Source organism: Simochromis diagramma, unplaced genomic scaffold (assembly GCF_900408965.1).
Source record: "Simochromis diagramma unplaced genomic scaffold, fSimDia1.1 OVJJ01000618.1, whole genome shotgun sequence".
NCBI lineage: Eukaryota > Metazoa > Chordata > Actinopteri > Cichliformes > Cichlidae > Simochromis > Simochromis diagramma.
This window is the reverse complement of record NW_024387423.1, coordinates 2,033,623-2,047,969: the sequence shown is the minus strand read 5'-3', so window position 1 is coordinate 2,047,969 and position 14,347 is coordinate 2,033,623. Positions and strand designations below refer to the sequence as shown.

The following is a 14,347-nucleotide window of genomic DNA, read 5'->3' as shown; positions in this document are numbered from 1 at the left end:
ATATTATCACCTAAATCAGATACCCTGCACAGAAAATGGGCCTTTTCCAACACGTGTACACACACACACACACACACACACAAATAAAACTGACTGCCCTCTAATCCCAAGATGCTGACATCTAAAGCCATCCAAATGCAAAGACATGTTGCTGAATACATTAGCTTTAAAAGGCACTCCTGCACAGTGAGAGGAAATACTATAAGAAATAATCAAATAATACAGACTACAAAAAACAAGGAATCACAGTCAACAGAGGATGATACCGAGGCAGTCAATGAGATCGTGCTGAATGATGATAATGATAGACTAAATAGGATTATACCCACAGCACTACATTCCCATGCAAACACAGATGGATCCCACAAGCGAAAAGAGAAAGTCTGTAATTTTGCAATATTGTAATCAGCAGAGAGTGGTTGTTTGTCCTTTCTAGGCTCTTGTTAAGCTTTCCAAATCCTGCAGAGCTGCTGTGAGAGGGTGTCAAGGATCTGCAGAGGCCCACAAGATGATCTATAATACCGTCATATAGAGCACTTTTTTTGGTTTTCATAAAACCCTAAAAGCAGAATGAGAATGCAGTGCATGAAAGAAACTGTAAAGACCCAATCTGTTCAGGCAGTCTCATGAGTTTGCACACTCATGTTAAGCTCCAATTGTTGGGCAAAAAAAACCTGATGAAATATTAATGTTCTGCCTGCTTGGGGAAAAATATGGCAGTGAAAGATCTTATTTAGGTGTAAACAGTTCCAGTGCTGCCTGTGGCCATTATATTTCCAAACAAGTGCTGCAATACAATACAGCGAGTAGGAAATTGCATCCAATGCTCCTAAATGTATTTCAAATTGGAACTAAGGCACGGTATCTTCAACAAGATGGCCAGTAAATGATGCTGGAAAGAACGAAAGCTAAAACGATGGCAGTGGCACGAGCTGGGGGAGAAGTAGATGCTGTCAAAGCTTTCACTAGATTCAACAGAGCTTTATAGCGGCAACTTATAAGTTTGTGCTGCGATGGAAAACTTCAAACAGCACAAACCAATAATGCTCTATTTTTCTTGTGGATTGATTCGACAGCTTAGTCACAAACAATTTACCTGCATCAAACCTTTTTTATGTGCAAAATCTCTCGTGACAAAGACCTAACTGATGGTATACCACTAAGAATTCGCCCAAGAAAAGGCAGCTTTTTCTCTGCAGGCACTATCGCCTTCATTAGACATGCTGCCATGTGTGAGACCAAACCTTCAGCTCTTAATCAATAAAACCAGGGATGCTGGGCAAGGCCACAGCTTTAACACTGGCTTTGTGTTCTGCCAGACAGAGCTGTTAATGATGTCGCCACTGAATTGATAAAAGGAGATTCGGGAGGTGGAGGTGCTCTGTGTTGAGAGATCATACGTGCTTTTTTCATCGGCTCGGAGATCATAGTTCCCACATATACCAGTGATGATTAGTAAACAGCAAGAGATGTTTCAGTCGGGAGATATTGGTGAGGGTTGAATGTCATACATCTGTTGATGGCATTTATCATGAACACTACATGAATGGATGTGTCTGATCAGTGGGAACAGACTCAGCAATCAATTGTGACCTTTTACATCAGGGCATCGATGTGCATGTGTAACATACCATCATACATCTGCGCGAAAATAACAACAGAGGGCATTCAGGACGCGTACAAGGTTTCTCTCTAGTTCAAAAAGGGCTATTTCAGCCTAACACGAGCAGACAGCCTCGGGATTTTGGAAACCCAGTTCATTTTACTCATCATGATAGTTTCTTCTCAGTCTGTTATTTTGGTGTCTTCTGTGATGCTGATGGAGCTTTAGAAATTTGATGCACTAGAAACTGAAGGCCTTACTTTGGCTTTCTCAGTTTGGGCCTTGAGAATTCTTACAAAATCGGAAAGTGAATTTTAGGGTGTGTGCATTTATCTAGTTAGCAAGACAAAAACGAGTCACATGAAATGAGGCTGGAGCTATAGCAGTCATAAAAATCAGGACATATTTATGGCTATTTTGGCCATTTAAAGATTTTTGTTTGTTTGTTCGTTTTTTCATTTATGTTAGCTGAATGGTGTGTGTGTGTGTGTGTGTGTGTGTGTGTGTGTGTGTGTGTGTGTGTGTGTGTGTGTGTGTGTGTGTGTGTGTGTGTGTGTGTGTTTGTGAGCGTGTATTTATATCTGTGTGGGGATCAAAAATTGGAAGTTTACTATACTTGTGGGGACCAACTGCCATTATGGGGGTCAAAATCCAATCCCCACAAGTTTGAAGGGATTTTTAAGACTCAAAATATGGTTTTAGTGACAAGGTTACGGTTAGGCTTAGGGTTAGGCATCCATTTTTCATGGTTAGAGTTAGAGTAAAGGGGCTAGGGAAAGCATTATGTCAATTAAATGTCCCCACAAGATATGAATACCGTGTGTGTGTGTGTCCATTTTTATTACGGTAACAACATCAAACCTATATGCTACCACATTTGCTGGCTCCAAAAAGCCACTCTCCAGTTATTGTGATGTTGTGTCTGCCTGTGTGTGCGCCTTCGTTGGTTGGCTACTCCCTCTCTACCCGAATCTGCACCTCGCCCTTCAGCACAGTGATGCTGAGATCACTTCGGGAGGGCGGTGCAGAGGGAGAGCTACGTGTTGCTGCTCAGCAACAGATAGAAAGGAGAGAGAGAGAGAGAGAGAGAGAGAGGAATTCCCTCGCAGAAATAAAAGCGTCTGCCAGGGCGTGTATCAGTTCCTATGGTTCCCAGAATTTCCTGTGATAAGTGTAGCCGATACCTGTAGCAGGAGGAGGGGGAAAGCCCGATGGATGAAGGATGTAAGGGCTGCCATCTACAACAAGCCTTCGGGTATATTTGAAGATCTTTGCCTGGAGGCGAAATTATATTTGATATCGCGCCGACTGCGCTTGAAATAGGCGTCCACCTCTACCAAATAAACCTGGCACAGAGCCGCTTCTCTGGAATCCAGTGAACAAAGATCTCGGCGTTTGTTGCAGGCGCGCAGGTTACCCACAAACTAAAACGTGCCATCACTGGAGCTGAAATGCTGTTGAGTCTTCTTTCCGGAGGATTCGGTGAACTGGACGCGCTTTAAAGTAAGTTCTTACAGTTGTCTTTGTTTCGGCGCGGCTAAAGCCGAAATCCTTCCTGTTTTCTTCTCGTTTATTTCATAGAACCCACGTGGCTCTAACAAAGGCTCATCACTTTGGTCTTTCACATTTAAAAACAAGGTTTATTAGCCTGTGAATTGATAAAACTGCAGTTCGAAAAACAAAAACTTCCTCTTGTGTTTTCCGCTTTGTGTCTGCCGTCTGTCGCCCATTCTTTCTGTCTCTCTGTGTTCCGTGTGTCTCTGTGTATTCCTCTCTCCAGATATGACAGGTCAGGTCCTGGGGGAACCGTGCGGCGGGGCTCACACGGATGAAAACGCCGCCATCCGCATCAACGTGGGCGGCTTCAAGAAACGTCTCCAGTCGGACACTCTCTCCCGGTTTCCCGAGACGAGGCTCGCGCGTCTGCTCCACTGCCAGTCTAAAGAGTCCATCCTGGAACTGTGCGATGACTACGACGACACGGAGAAAGAGTTTTACTTCGACAGGAACCCAGCGCTCTTTCCCTACGTGTTGAATTTTTACAACACGGGGCGGCTGCACGTCATGGCCGAGTTGTGCATCTTCTCTTTCAGTCAGGAGATCGAGTACTGGGGCATTAACGAGTTCTTCATCGACTCCTGCTGCAGCAGCTCCTACCACTGTAGGAAAATGGACCAGGACCGGGAAGACTGGGATGACCGCAGCGATGAAGGAAGCACCACTTCATCTTTTGACGAGCTGTTGGAGTTTTACAACGACGCCTCCAAGTTTGATAAGCAGCTGTTCGGGAGCGCACGGAGGCGCATCTGGTTGATGCTGGATAACCCCGGCTACTCCGTGGCCAGCCGCATCATCAGCATCCTCTCCATCCTGGTGGTGCTCGGCTCCATAGCCACTATGTGCATGAACAGTATGAGTGAGTTCAGCCTGCTGGACAGCGAAGGCCAGCCAACAGAGGACCCACGTTTCGAATCTGTGGAACATTTTGGCATCGGCTGGTTCACTCTGGAGCTGGTGGCCAGGTTCGTTGTGGCGCCAGATCTGCTGCACTTCTTCGATCATCCGTTAAATGTGATAGACCTGGTGTCCATACTTCCGTTTTATCTGACACTTCTCATAAACCTGGTGGTGGAGAGCAGCCCCGCACTGGCAAATCTAGGACGCGTTGCGCAAGTGCTGCGGCTGATGAGAATTTTCCGCATCTTGAAGCTGGCCCGTCACTCCACGGGGCTCCGCTCCCTGGGAGCCACACTTAGGAACAGCTACAAAGAAGTGGGGCTTTTGCTCCTCTACTTGGCAGTCGGGGTGTCGTTTTTCTCCGTCATGGCCTACACGGTGGAGAAAGAGGATAACGAGGATCTCACCACCATTCCGGCATGCTGGTGGTGGGCCACGGTCAGCATGACTACCGTGGGATACGGTGATGTGGTGCCGGTGTCTATTGCCGGCAAACTAACCGCCTCTGCGTGCATCCTGGCCGGGATCTTAGTAGTTGTGCTTCCGATTACGCTCATTTTCAACAAATTCTCCCTCTTCTACAAGAGACAGAAACAGCTGGAGATCGCAATGAGAAGCTGCGACTTCGACGAGGGGATAAAAGAGGTGCCCTCGGTCAACCTGAGGAATTATTACGCACACAAAGTCAAATCCCTCATGGCGAGCTTGTCAAACATGAGCCGGAGTTCACCCAGTGAACAGAGTTTAAACGAATCAATACACTGAAACAGGACACTCTGTCAGTCAGGTCGGGTGACGCTGTTCAATACATGTGGCCTACCGAGGAGCTCTCCAGAGTGCTGAAATTCTCTGGACTGAGAGCCTGCTTCCTTCCACTGATGTCTGACCGTTTGCCTCTCTGTAGCTCAGTGCAATAATGTGTTCATTTCTGTGTCTATCACAATGAAAAAATAAGCAAATGTACAGCCTGAACATCACGTCTGTGCACTAATACGGCCGCTCAACAAACAGGCTAAAAATCTGACCCCATCTGATGAAAAAGACAAAGAATGCTGTAGTTGTTTACAGTGTCACACTGTAGTCCACTTTCCAGCTATACATGTTGTATAAGTATGTCTGAAGTAACTGTATCTCTTTCAAAAGAGTCTCGATGTATAATTGTGGTGTTGCAACAGTACTTCAGATGTGTGGTTAAAGCAAAGTGTATTAAATATACAATCAAACAAACAGAAAAATACATGACATACTTCCTTGTTTTTTTAATACGAGAGTTAGGGTCTAACTCCGATCCTGATTGAGGGAACACATGTAAGCCCGAGGGTTGGAAGGGGGATTTATAGCAGCAAAGTGACTGACACAATATCTGAAACAGTTTGACAGGCATGGCAACAGCCATTCAGAGCTGACATGTTGAATAAATCTATTCGCTAAGGATTTGATTTTTTTTTTTTTAATGGCATCACCATTTCAGTTCCCAAGAGACAATTTTAAAATATTAATCAGTACATGTTCTAAAAAGACTATAAAACTATGGTCATAAAATAGAAGTTAGTCCACAGTAAGGGAGAACTGAAGAGAAAGTTCAGTAGTTAGTTTATGGTTATCACTGCTCTCTGGAGAATACACCATAGAGATAAAGTTCTAGTTTTACTTATCTCAGTGCTACATTTCAATTAATTTTTTCACAGAAAGCAATTTGTCTCCAGCCCGTAAACTCATAAGATGAATGGCTGTGACAAACCTGCATATTTCTTTCTTTTTTTCTCCCTCTTCTTCTTACTGTGTCCAGATAAAAACAAGTTTTATGATCCCACAGGGGGAGCATGCAGCTTTTTGGACCCCTCTCCCTGTTTCTGGTCAGCAATTGCGATAAGGAGCTATCCCACTGGACGCAATAACAGCAGCAGAAATTCAACAGAGAACACTCACTTAGTGTTATTGATTTCAGTTTAAAGGGTAAAGAGCTATTTGATACAAGTAGGCAGCAGCTCTTTAAAAAACCAAACAAAAAAAAAAAAAAAACAGATAAAAAAGTCAGTTTTGCATCATCTCATATTTCAGAACAGTTAACTGCATCGATTTCCATCTTTTTAATTTGAAGGCCATTTTTATTTTGACACCAGTTCTTAAAATGAGAAATGATCATTAATGCTTTGAGCTGAATCCTCTCCACATCATTGTGTAGCTGTGACTGGTAAAATTGTCACTTAATCAGTGTCAGTATTTTGTTTGTTTTTATTCATCGTACAAATAATTCATACATGCATGCACATTTCAGTGACTCGAACAATCAAACTCATTTGCTCCTGTGGCAGAGAGATAATTTGAAATTCATTGTCTCAAGATTAATTTGAGCAGACAGGCAGAAGGATTTTACATATTGCTGCTCATAACTAATTAGTCTGAGCACAGAAAAACCACACATTGCAGCTCAGTCACTATCACCTGGTGTAAAGGATAATCCCAACAATACCAAAATATGTTTTTCTTTTTTAAAGAATTATGTATTATTGTACAAGTTTAAATAATGAAACATGTCTTCAAATATCAAAGAGCTTTCAGGTGTACAAATAAGGTTATGGCACACATTTGGCAGAATAACTGAGCGACACAGAGATCATTTCACTGCATTTCAGCCACAAAGTTGTGCTCACATTTCAAATCCTAATGAGAACCCTGCGTATATCCAGCATCTTCTCCCAGGATTTCTGGGGAGCTCATTTGAAATAATATTTACCCTCAGAGTCCAATTATATCAGTCTGCTTTTGTTTACTCCTAAACCTTTAAAGACTTTTCCCCCTGGGACAAAATCCAAAACGCCACTGCAGCACCCAACCAGCATGGAAAAATCAGTAAATGAGTACACAGTGACAGCGGGTGACATTTTAACATATCAACAAAGGGCCAACCCAAAATAAGAACAACAGTCAATCTTTTCCATCTCAGGGAGAAGAAAGTAATTATAGAATCTGAGAGAAAATTGAAATGTATAAATGTACTCCAGGACTGCAGGCAAAGGAGAAACAGTAATAAAGAGAGTAGATTTGCACAATGTCATCCAAGTGTCTGGGCTTTGTATGTGTGTGTTTGTGTGTGTGTGTTTGTGTGTGTGTGTGTGTAGGTCAGCATGACTCCTGAGAAGGAAGATGGAGATGTCTGGCCCTTCAGCTGCCTCCCCTTGGCTCGCCTGTATCATTACCCTCTGACTGTGGTGATAGATGTAAGAAAGGCCCCCAGCCTGCCTGGCTCACAGTACAGGAGGCAGCTCAGGTCATTAGAGGGCGACCGTGGCAAAATAAAATCTGCTTTCCTCATTTCCAGTAACCAGCAGAGCTTAAACATCCAGTCCAACCATCATCGTGACTGAAACCTGTGACTCAACATTGTGAAAGGAACAGTTGCATTAGAGGGAGATTTATTTTTTTCTTGTAATTTGTCTGACATGTAATCATCAACGCTTTTAGAGGTGTACTTGGTAATAAGGTTTGGTTATTATTTTTATTTCAATGTTAATCATTAAATCAAAAGAGTTCCTTTTGATCAAAGGACTTCTGATTTAAATGAGCTTCCTATAAAGTTAAATGAGCGTGCTCATTTGGTTCCTTTCACACAAGCTGTGAACAAAGACAAGAGAAGATGAGCATAAAAAGGTGGTGGAAATCTGGGAAGAATATTATACTTATTAATGCAGCGCCGACAGGGAATAAGAACTAAATGGTGTACGTGCTTCCCAGTGTGCATGTGCAAACGTACTGTACACAAACACACCACACAGCGAGTCTAATGGGGAACTTATCGAAGCTGGCAGCACGAGGCTCATCTCCAGGCTGCTCTGTATTGGTGAAATAAAACTCTGTTACTAAGCAGGCGTTCCGTGTTGTTGCACATTACCATCTGCTACTATCCGTTTGCTTTAAACAGTGTGGGAAGATTGGATCTTTTCTGCGTGCATGTTTCTTTCTCCCTCCGTACTTCCCACCATGTGTGATCTGTGAACATCTCCAAAAATAATCTTTCATTACATGGATGGCGGCTTAGCTAATTATCACATACAGATCTCATGATAACATCAAACCCAGGTAATGCTTAAGGATGGCTGGTTGCTTTTTTTTGTTTGTTTTTTTAATGAAAGGATTAGAAATTGTAATCAAACTGATGTTTCGTTCATAAACTAATGTTTATGAACTCTGCTGACATTTAATTTTGAGACTACATTTTAGTTTTAATCGTTTGCTTTTCGTCAAGTCCTAAAAAGCCACAAAAAATGCAATTGAAGAACAAAATTTGTAGACTTACTTCTAGAATTTAACTGGTAGTGAATTTATGGACTCTCTATGGACCAGCTACAATTTAAACCAAGTACCAACACAAATACACCAAGTTTACACCAAATTATCACAAATATGTTAAAGCTTAGATTTTTTGCAGTTTAAAAAACCTCCACTAAGGCAGCGCTACAGACGGCTGCCCCTCCCCGAGCCTGCTTCTGCTGGAGGCTTTTGCTGTTAAAACGGCGTTTTTCTTTCCCTCTGTCACCAAGTGCTTGCTCATAGAGGGTCCTCTGATAGTTGGGGTTTTCACTGTATTATTGTAGCGTCTTTACCTTACCTTACTAAGTGCATTGAACCGACTGTTGTCATCTTAATTCCTTTAAGCTTCCTTGTTGCTTTTTCCACATGGAGTAATTAACACACACAAAATATGTCAGTCAGATTATTTCAGTTTATTCTAGACTGTTGCAACCTTGGATTATATTCATTCTCCTGAAGCCTAAATGAACATTTCTGAAAAATATATAACATCATAACAATTTGTGACCTTACACAAAATGTTGTGCTACTTTAACTGGTGCTGGTCCTCCACCGGAAAACTCTCAATCACTAAAATAACCACTTCTGAAAGACAACCCATCAATGTGCCTTCTTTTTAACAGAGTCTTCAGTCTGCTACTGTTAAGTGACTCATCCACAGAGACAGATGTTTCTGGATTTAAATCACAATGGTGTTCCCACTGAATTTTAATGAATAGCACAAAATGGGCCAATCAAACACCCGGGGAGTGTTACCTTTTACCAAAGACTGTTATGAAAATCAATTCCCACATTTTTATTGGAGCCTCATGTCTTGTCTTGTTTAAAGAGCTTGAAAGGATTGTAAATGCAGTTTTGTTCTCCGCAGCCAAGAAGGGTAATGGTGTACCTTGGCAGTTTTGCCAGGATGGCACAGAGGCAGCACTGAGAGGAAAACACTTTAATTATAACATGCTGTTTATTTCAGGACTTTTCAAGAGCAAATCTGACATTTGAGAGATTTCACAGAGCCAAACGGAAAAATATGGCTTCTAGCGGTGCTGTAGTTTTTGTTTATTATTATATCCATTCCTGGATATTTCCAGAAACTTTTCATTTATATGACCATCTGCGCACATCCCTACTTTTCCAGCCAGGCCATGGATTCTTCTACTAGAGCTACAGCACACTGAACATCATTTTTCATATGCTGCAGATTCCCTGGAAGGCAGCTCTGTGTAATTACCCCAAAGGCCTTTGAGAACCACAGTAATAGACTGCACACACCTATGATATCATGCATGAAATAATCCAGGTCTAAAAAGAGGTCTTGGAAAAACAGACACACATATATGCATGTACACACAGGCACACAGACAATGCCTTCATTTCTGTTGACTCATAATTCACACATGTCACTACACTTCTCTCTGCCTGTAGTGCGACACTGCATTTCAGTAGCAGTGTGGCTAAATCAGTGGCCCTGGTAGTGAGAAACCCAATAAAGCGATGGCTAACACAAAAAAGCTCAGCGTGAGATGGCATCTCTGTATGCAGGCACCGTCTCCCAATGGCTATTGACGAGGGAAGACAATGAATATTCTCATTAACACATAGAAACGGAAAGTCTCCTAACATGCAGAAATGCAGGAACATTAATGTCAATACACATACACAGCTCAAGGTAAATTAAACTACAGCTGTTCCTCAGGCACAGCAACTCCCGTAGGTGACAGAGTTAGATTGAACCCATTATTACAGCTGGATCTGGGAGACAAGGGGTCCAGTCAAAAAGACAGACTCAATCAGACTTTTTCAAAGTTCAAAGTCAGAGGAGATACATATAGATTACTTTTCTGTCTGTGTCTCTTTATGTGCTTGTGTGGCCACGTATTTTTTCAAGTATGTGCAGAGTTAGTGTGTGTTTGTGTGCGTGCATGCCTGTGCCACTTCTTCCTTCCATAATCAATTTCCTCAGGGACATGCCAAGGACATGGGTGTAGACAGTTTGATTTGTAAAGCTTGAACAGGAGGGTGTCTGAGAGCCTGGGTGCCAGTCCACCTGAGCCCAACAGGATGACGTCAGTAACACCTTGAGAACACCTTGAGAAAACCTTGACATCTCATGTGTGCACTTTTAGAAAAAACAAAAACAAAACAATTATGTGGAAAATGTTGCATCAATAACATAGAAAATGTGAATGAATGTGCATGACTACTGAGATTTCTTCAACCACAGGCTTTTGACAGCGTGGTGAAAACTATCTGTAAGATGCATAGAGGCACTAAAGCTATTCTTCACTTTAAATAAAGACAAAGAAATGGTGGAATGACTTACGTCAGTCAGGGCCACAGGCACAAGGAAATATGTGTTTTGACTCAACGAGAAGAGACGAAGAAAAAAAGACATGAATACAGATCACGGACAAAAAGAAAATTTCAGCTGTTGGTGGAATGTGTCATCAGAGCAGTTGTCAAGAGACAACACACACAACATGCGAGGAGTGCGACATGAAAACTGATTTCCTGAAAATAACAGGGGCTGTGATAGCATATTGTGAGACATGATGTGAATATAATAGCATAATGAGTCTATTTCTGTTCACAAGTATGGCAGCCCTTTTCTCTTTTTAAATCCGCTTTTGCTCCATCTATCTTACTGGATCATCAACTTGCTAAATACTAAGGGCTACATTCATCCCACCATCATGTTAGGGAATGGTGATAATTGCCAGATTTGTTATAAATGCAGTGATGTAACTTGTCTGGTGTGCTTAATTGCCTTTGAAATCCACCTGTGTTAGAATTATACTGTGCTGCAGCTGCTCTGTGGGGACCGCGCTGGCTAAATGAGACTGATTATAGAAACAAACTGAGCTTTGGCCTGCCTCTCTGCGTTTGGTGGAGTGGCTGTGTACTTTTCATTTTAACTAATCTCAGGTTAGCTACTAGTGTAGGTGGTTTGTGTGCCAAGGTAAATGTAGAGGTGCCCTATGGTTCTTTATGTCCAATAAATGTTAGTCACAGCTGGCAATTGTTGGTCAAAAGGTTTCTGTGTTGTTTATTTTTTTTTAAAAGACAGCTTGTTGCCATTTTAAACCTTCATTTATCAAATAAACACTGTCCTCTTTATCCCAAGGCAATGAATGTGTTTAATTTAAGTTAATATGAACATTAGCGGATGCTAGCAGTTATTTGCTGTCCCAAAACTGAATGTCACTGACTTCAAATAGACAGCTGAAAATAACCAAGTTATTTCCCAGTAAATTAGATGTAATGGAAAATGATAGTATTGGAATGACAGTGATATATCTGGAAATTAGAGTGTAATATGCAAGTATAGTCACTCTTACAAACAAGTTGTTATAATTTATTATTGCTGAATAATATAAATCATTATTTTTATAATTGGTGATTAAATTATTCTGCATATGGATTTAAATGATGTTTTTAGCTCTGAGGAGTAGTGCGACAAACATTTATATTGTAGATTACAACGGCAAATATGTCAACGTTTTTTTACACAACCATCTATCTATCTATCTAGTGACAAGTGGAGGACATACAGACTCAACAAACAAGGGATATAATGAGTGTGAGAAGGTAAGCTGACACCAATTAAATTGAAAAACCATTCTTAACTCAAGTAATAGGACATTTGTTACAGTGGATGTGGGTGATTCAGCAACCTATGATGAAAGAGGGACCAGCTGGGAGATGCTGCTTCGTGTTCGTTGCAATCCCACTGGAGGCAACAGGGGTGTGAATATGAGAAAACAGCTGAAGAATACAGATGGATAGCTTCCCATTATGGATCATTATAGCTTCCTATGAGCCAAATACTGTAACTGCTAATGTGAGTGTGGAATAGTATATGCATATATATATTTTTTATTGTGCTTTTAGAATTTTTTTTATGGAGGTTGTAACAGTATAAAAGTTGTTAAAGTGGTTTTACGAGCTGCTTCATAAACATTATCTTGACTTAAAATCAACATAAACCATATGCTACAAATCATAATGAACTGATGTGTCATAGAGAGTGTGCAGCCAAATAAAAGGGGCAAAAGTCCCTTTATCTAACTGCAAAATAATGTCCTTGGCACTGCAGACACAGTCACACAGTCAAGTTCAAAATCCAAACTTCCAAGCTCTGTCACATCAAATAGGCTCACTGGTGGGGAAGAAAAGGGAGCAATGGAGAGAAAGAGACAGAGAGATTTGCTCACCCAGGCCCTTCTAATCTATTAGTCTGGGCTGCATGTCAACTCCATTTGAGCAAACACACCTAAGTAAGCTCGATCCCACAGAGACCACCGCTGTTCAGCTGGTGTGTCCACTGCAACATTTCTAAATATGCTGGTTCTGGTTCTGGATTAGCTTTCCTCCATAACACTGTTGTATTCTGTATTCCAGTCACATCTCTGTGTGCAGCGACGCACTGAGTACCCATAGTCCAGCCTGTGTCAAGGCTTAAGGAGAGTGCAGTGGAGTGAAGACACAACAACAGGACCTCTGCAGTCCTTTAAGCAACCCACCTTCTGGGAGACTGTCGTGATGCTCTCACCAGCGCTCTTGGGACCACAGGTGGGAGCAATGCTGTCTGTTTGAAACAGATGGTGGCGATTGCTTTCTGCTGAAATGTCACACCAATATTCCTTGCGTAAAAGATTGGATTACTCTGTATCTCAGAGCCACTGGGGACTGATGCATCATTTGGAGGAGCTCATTATTCTTTCATGGACACTTTTTAGTACTTAAAATGCACGCATGCACACACACACACACACACACACACGCACACACGCACACACGCACACACGCACACACGCATACACCTTTTCCCAGTCAGACCCAGGAGAGGACTCTCATGCATTCACTCATAAGGTCACCATTAATTTAGCTTCTCAGACTTGTGGAGATGGTGATGGATGGCTGATATTTCCTCAGAAAGCACACTTTGTTGTGGATGCCAGGAAAAGGCTTTACTCCATCAGTCAGCTAGGAATCAGATTTTCTTTTATCCAGGGGCATGAATCTATTTGCTTCTGTCTGGTGGTGCCACTGGGCTCAAAACACAACAAAGAGAATGACATCTGAGTGGGTGTGGAGTTAATGACATTCTGTCACGGCTGATATGGTGTAGACTCCGCTAAGGACTCATCCTCTCCTTCAGACGTGATGGGAGGAAGCAAAGACAGAAAGGATCTAAAGTATATTCCCCCATCACTGCAATTGTGCTTTCTTCTTTTCAAAAACGCTGTTCTCACTCATTGTCACACACTTAGCCATAAAATCACTTGTATTGCTCTTAATTCCTCTTCTTTTTCATATTTTTCAGAACGTTTTGTTATTTTCCTTCCCATTTCACTATTTTTTTTTTCCAGGAAATTTCAGGAAACCTCAAGCAATGCTTTCAAAAACCTTTTAAAAAGAGAACACATCATCTTGAACAGCTGCATCTTGAACTGTAAAGGTTTCTAGACACACCCTCACCATGAACCTAATTACCCATCCATTCAGTCTAATGTCATTTTTTTCTGTCATCTTTTCCTTGTCGCACTGAAAAAGAAAAACTTCAGGCAGGCAGGGAGTTCCTGTGGAGAAATATAGCAGTCTTTTCACAACAACTCACTATTTCTGCTGTAAATCAAGTTGATGTGCGTCTTCTGATAAATGTAAGGTATGGCTGTTGGTAGTGGCAGGTTGTAACCACTATATGTGTGGATCGGGGGGGGGAGTACAGACATACTTAAGTAGAAGTACAAATAAGAGTGTTTAAAAATACTCCAGTAAACGCTGAAGTACTGATTCAACTTCTTTACTCAAGTGAAATGTACTCAAAGTAAGAAAGTAAAAAGTAGCTCTTCGGAGGACGTGTCTATTCAATTCAATTCATTTCAGTTCAATTACTTATATAGCACCAAATCACAACAACAGTTGCCTCAAGGCGCCAGCTATTTTTGTTATATTAATGTAATAATAAATAATATAATA

General features: G+C 41.6%; 1 protein-coding gene across 1 annotated transcript; it reads left to right on the top strand.

Annotated features, from left to right (window-relative positions):
- The first annotated feature begins 414 nt into the window (after window positions 1–414).
- On the top strand, window positions 415–6,945 carry LOC120722119 (potassium voltage-gated channel subfamily S member 2-like). The gene is made up of 2 exons (XM_040012950.1): window positions 415–3,106; window positions 3,384–6,945. Exon 2 carries the CDS (start codon window positions 3,386–3,388, stop codon window positions 4,823–4,825), a length of 1,440 nt encoding a protein of 479 aa, XP_039868884.1. The 5' UTR covers window positions 415–3,106; window positions 3,384–3,385; the 3' UTR covers window positions 4,826–6,945.
- Window positions 6,946–14,347: the final 7,402 nt, after the last annotated feature.

Excerpts from the sequence above, each read along its gene's own strand:
- LOC120722119 (XM_040012950.1), top strand. The coding sequence starts at position 3,386 with ATGACAGGTCAGGTCCTGGGGGAACCGTGCGGCGGGGCTCACACGGAT.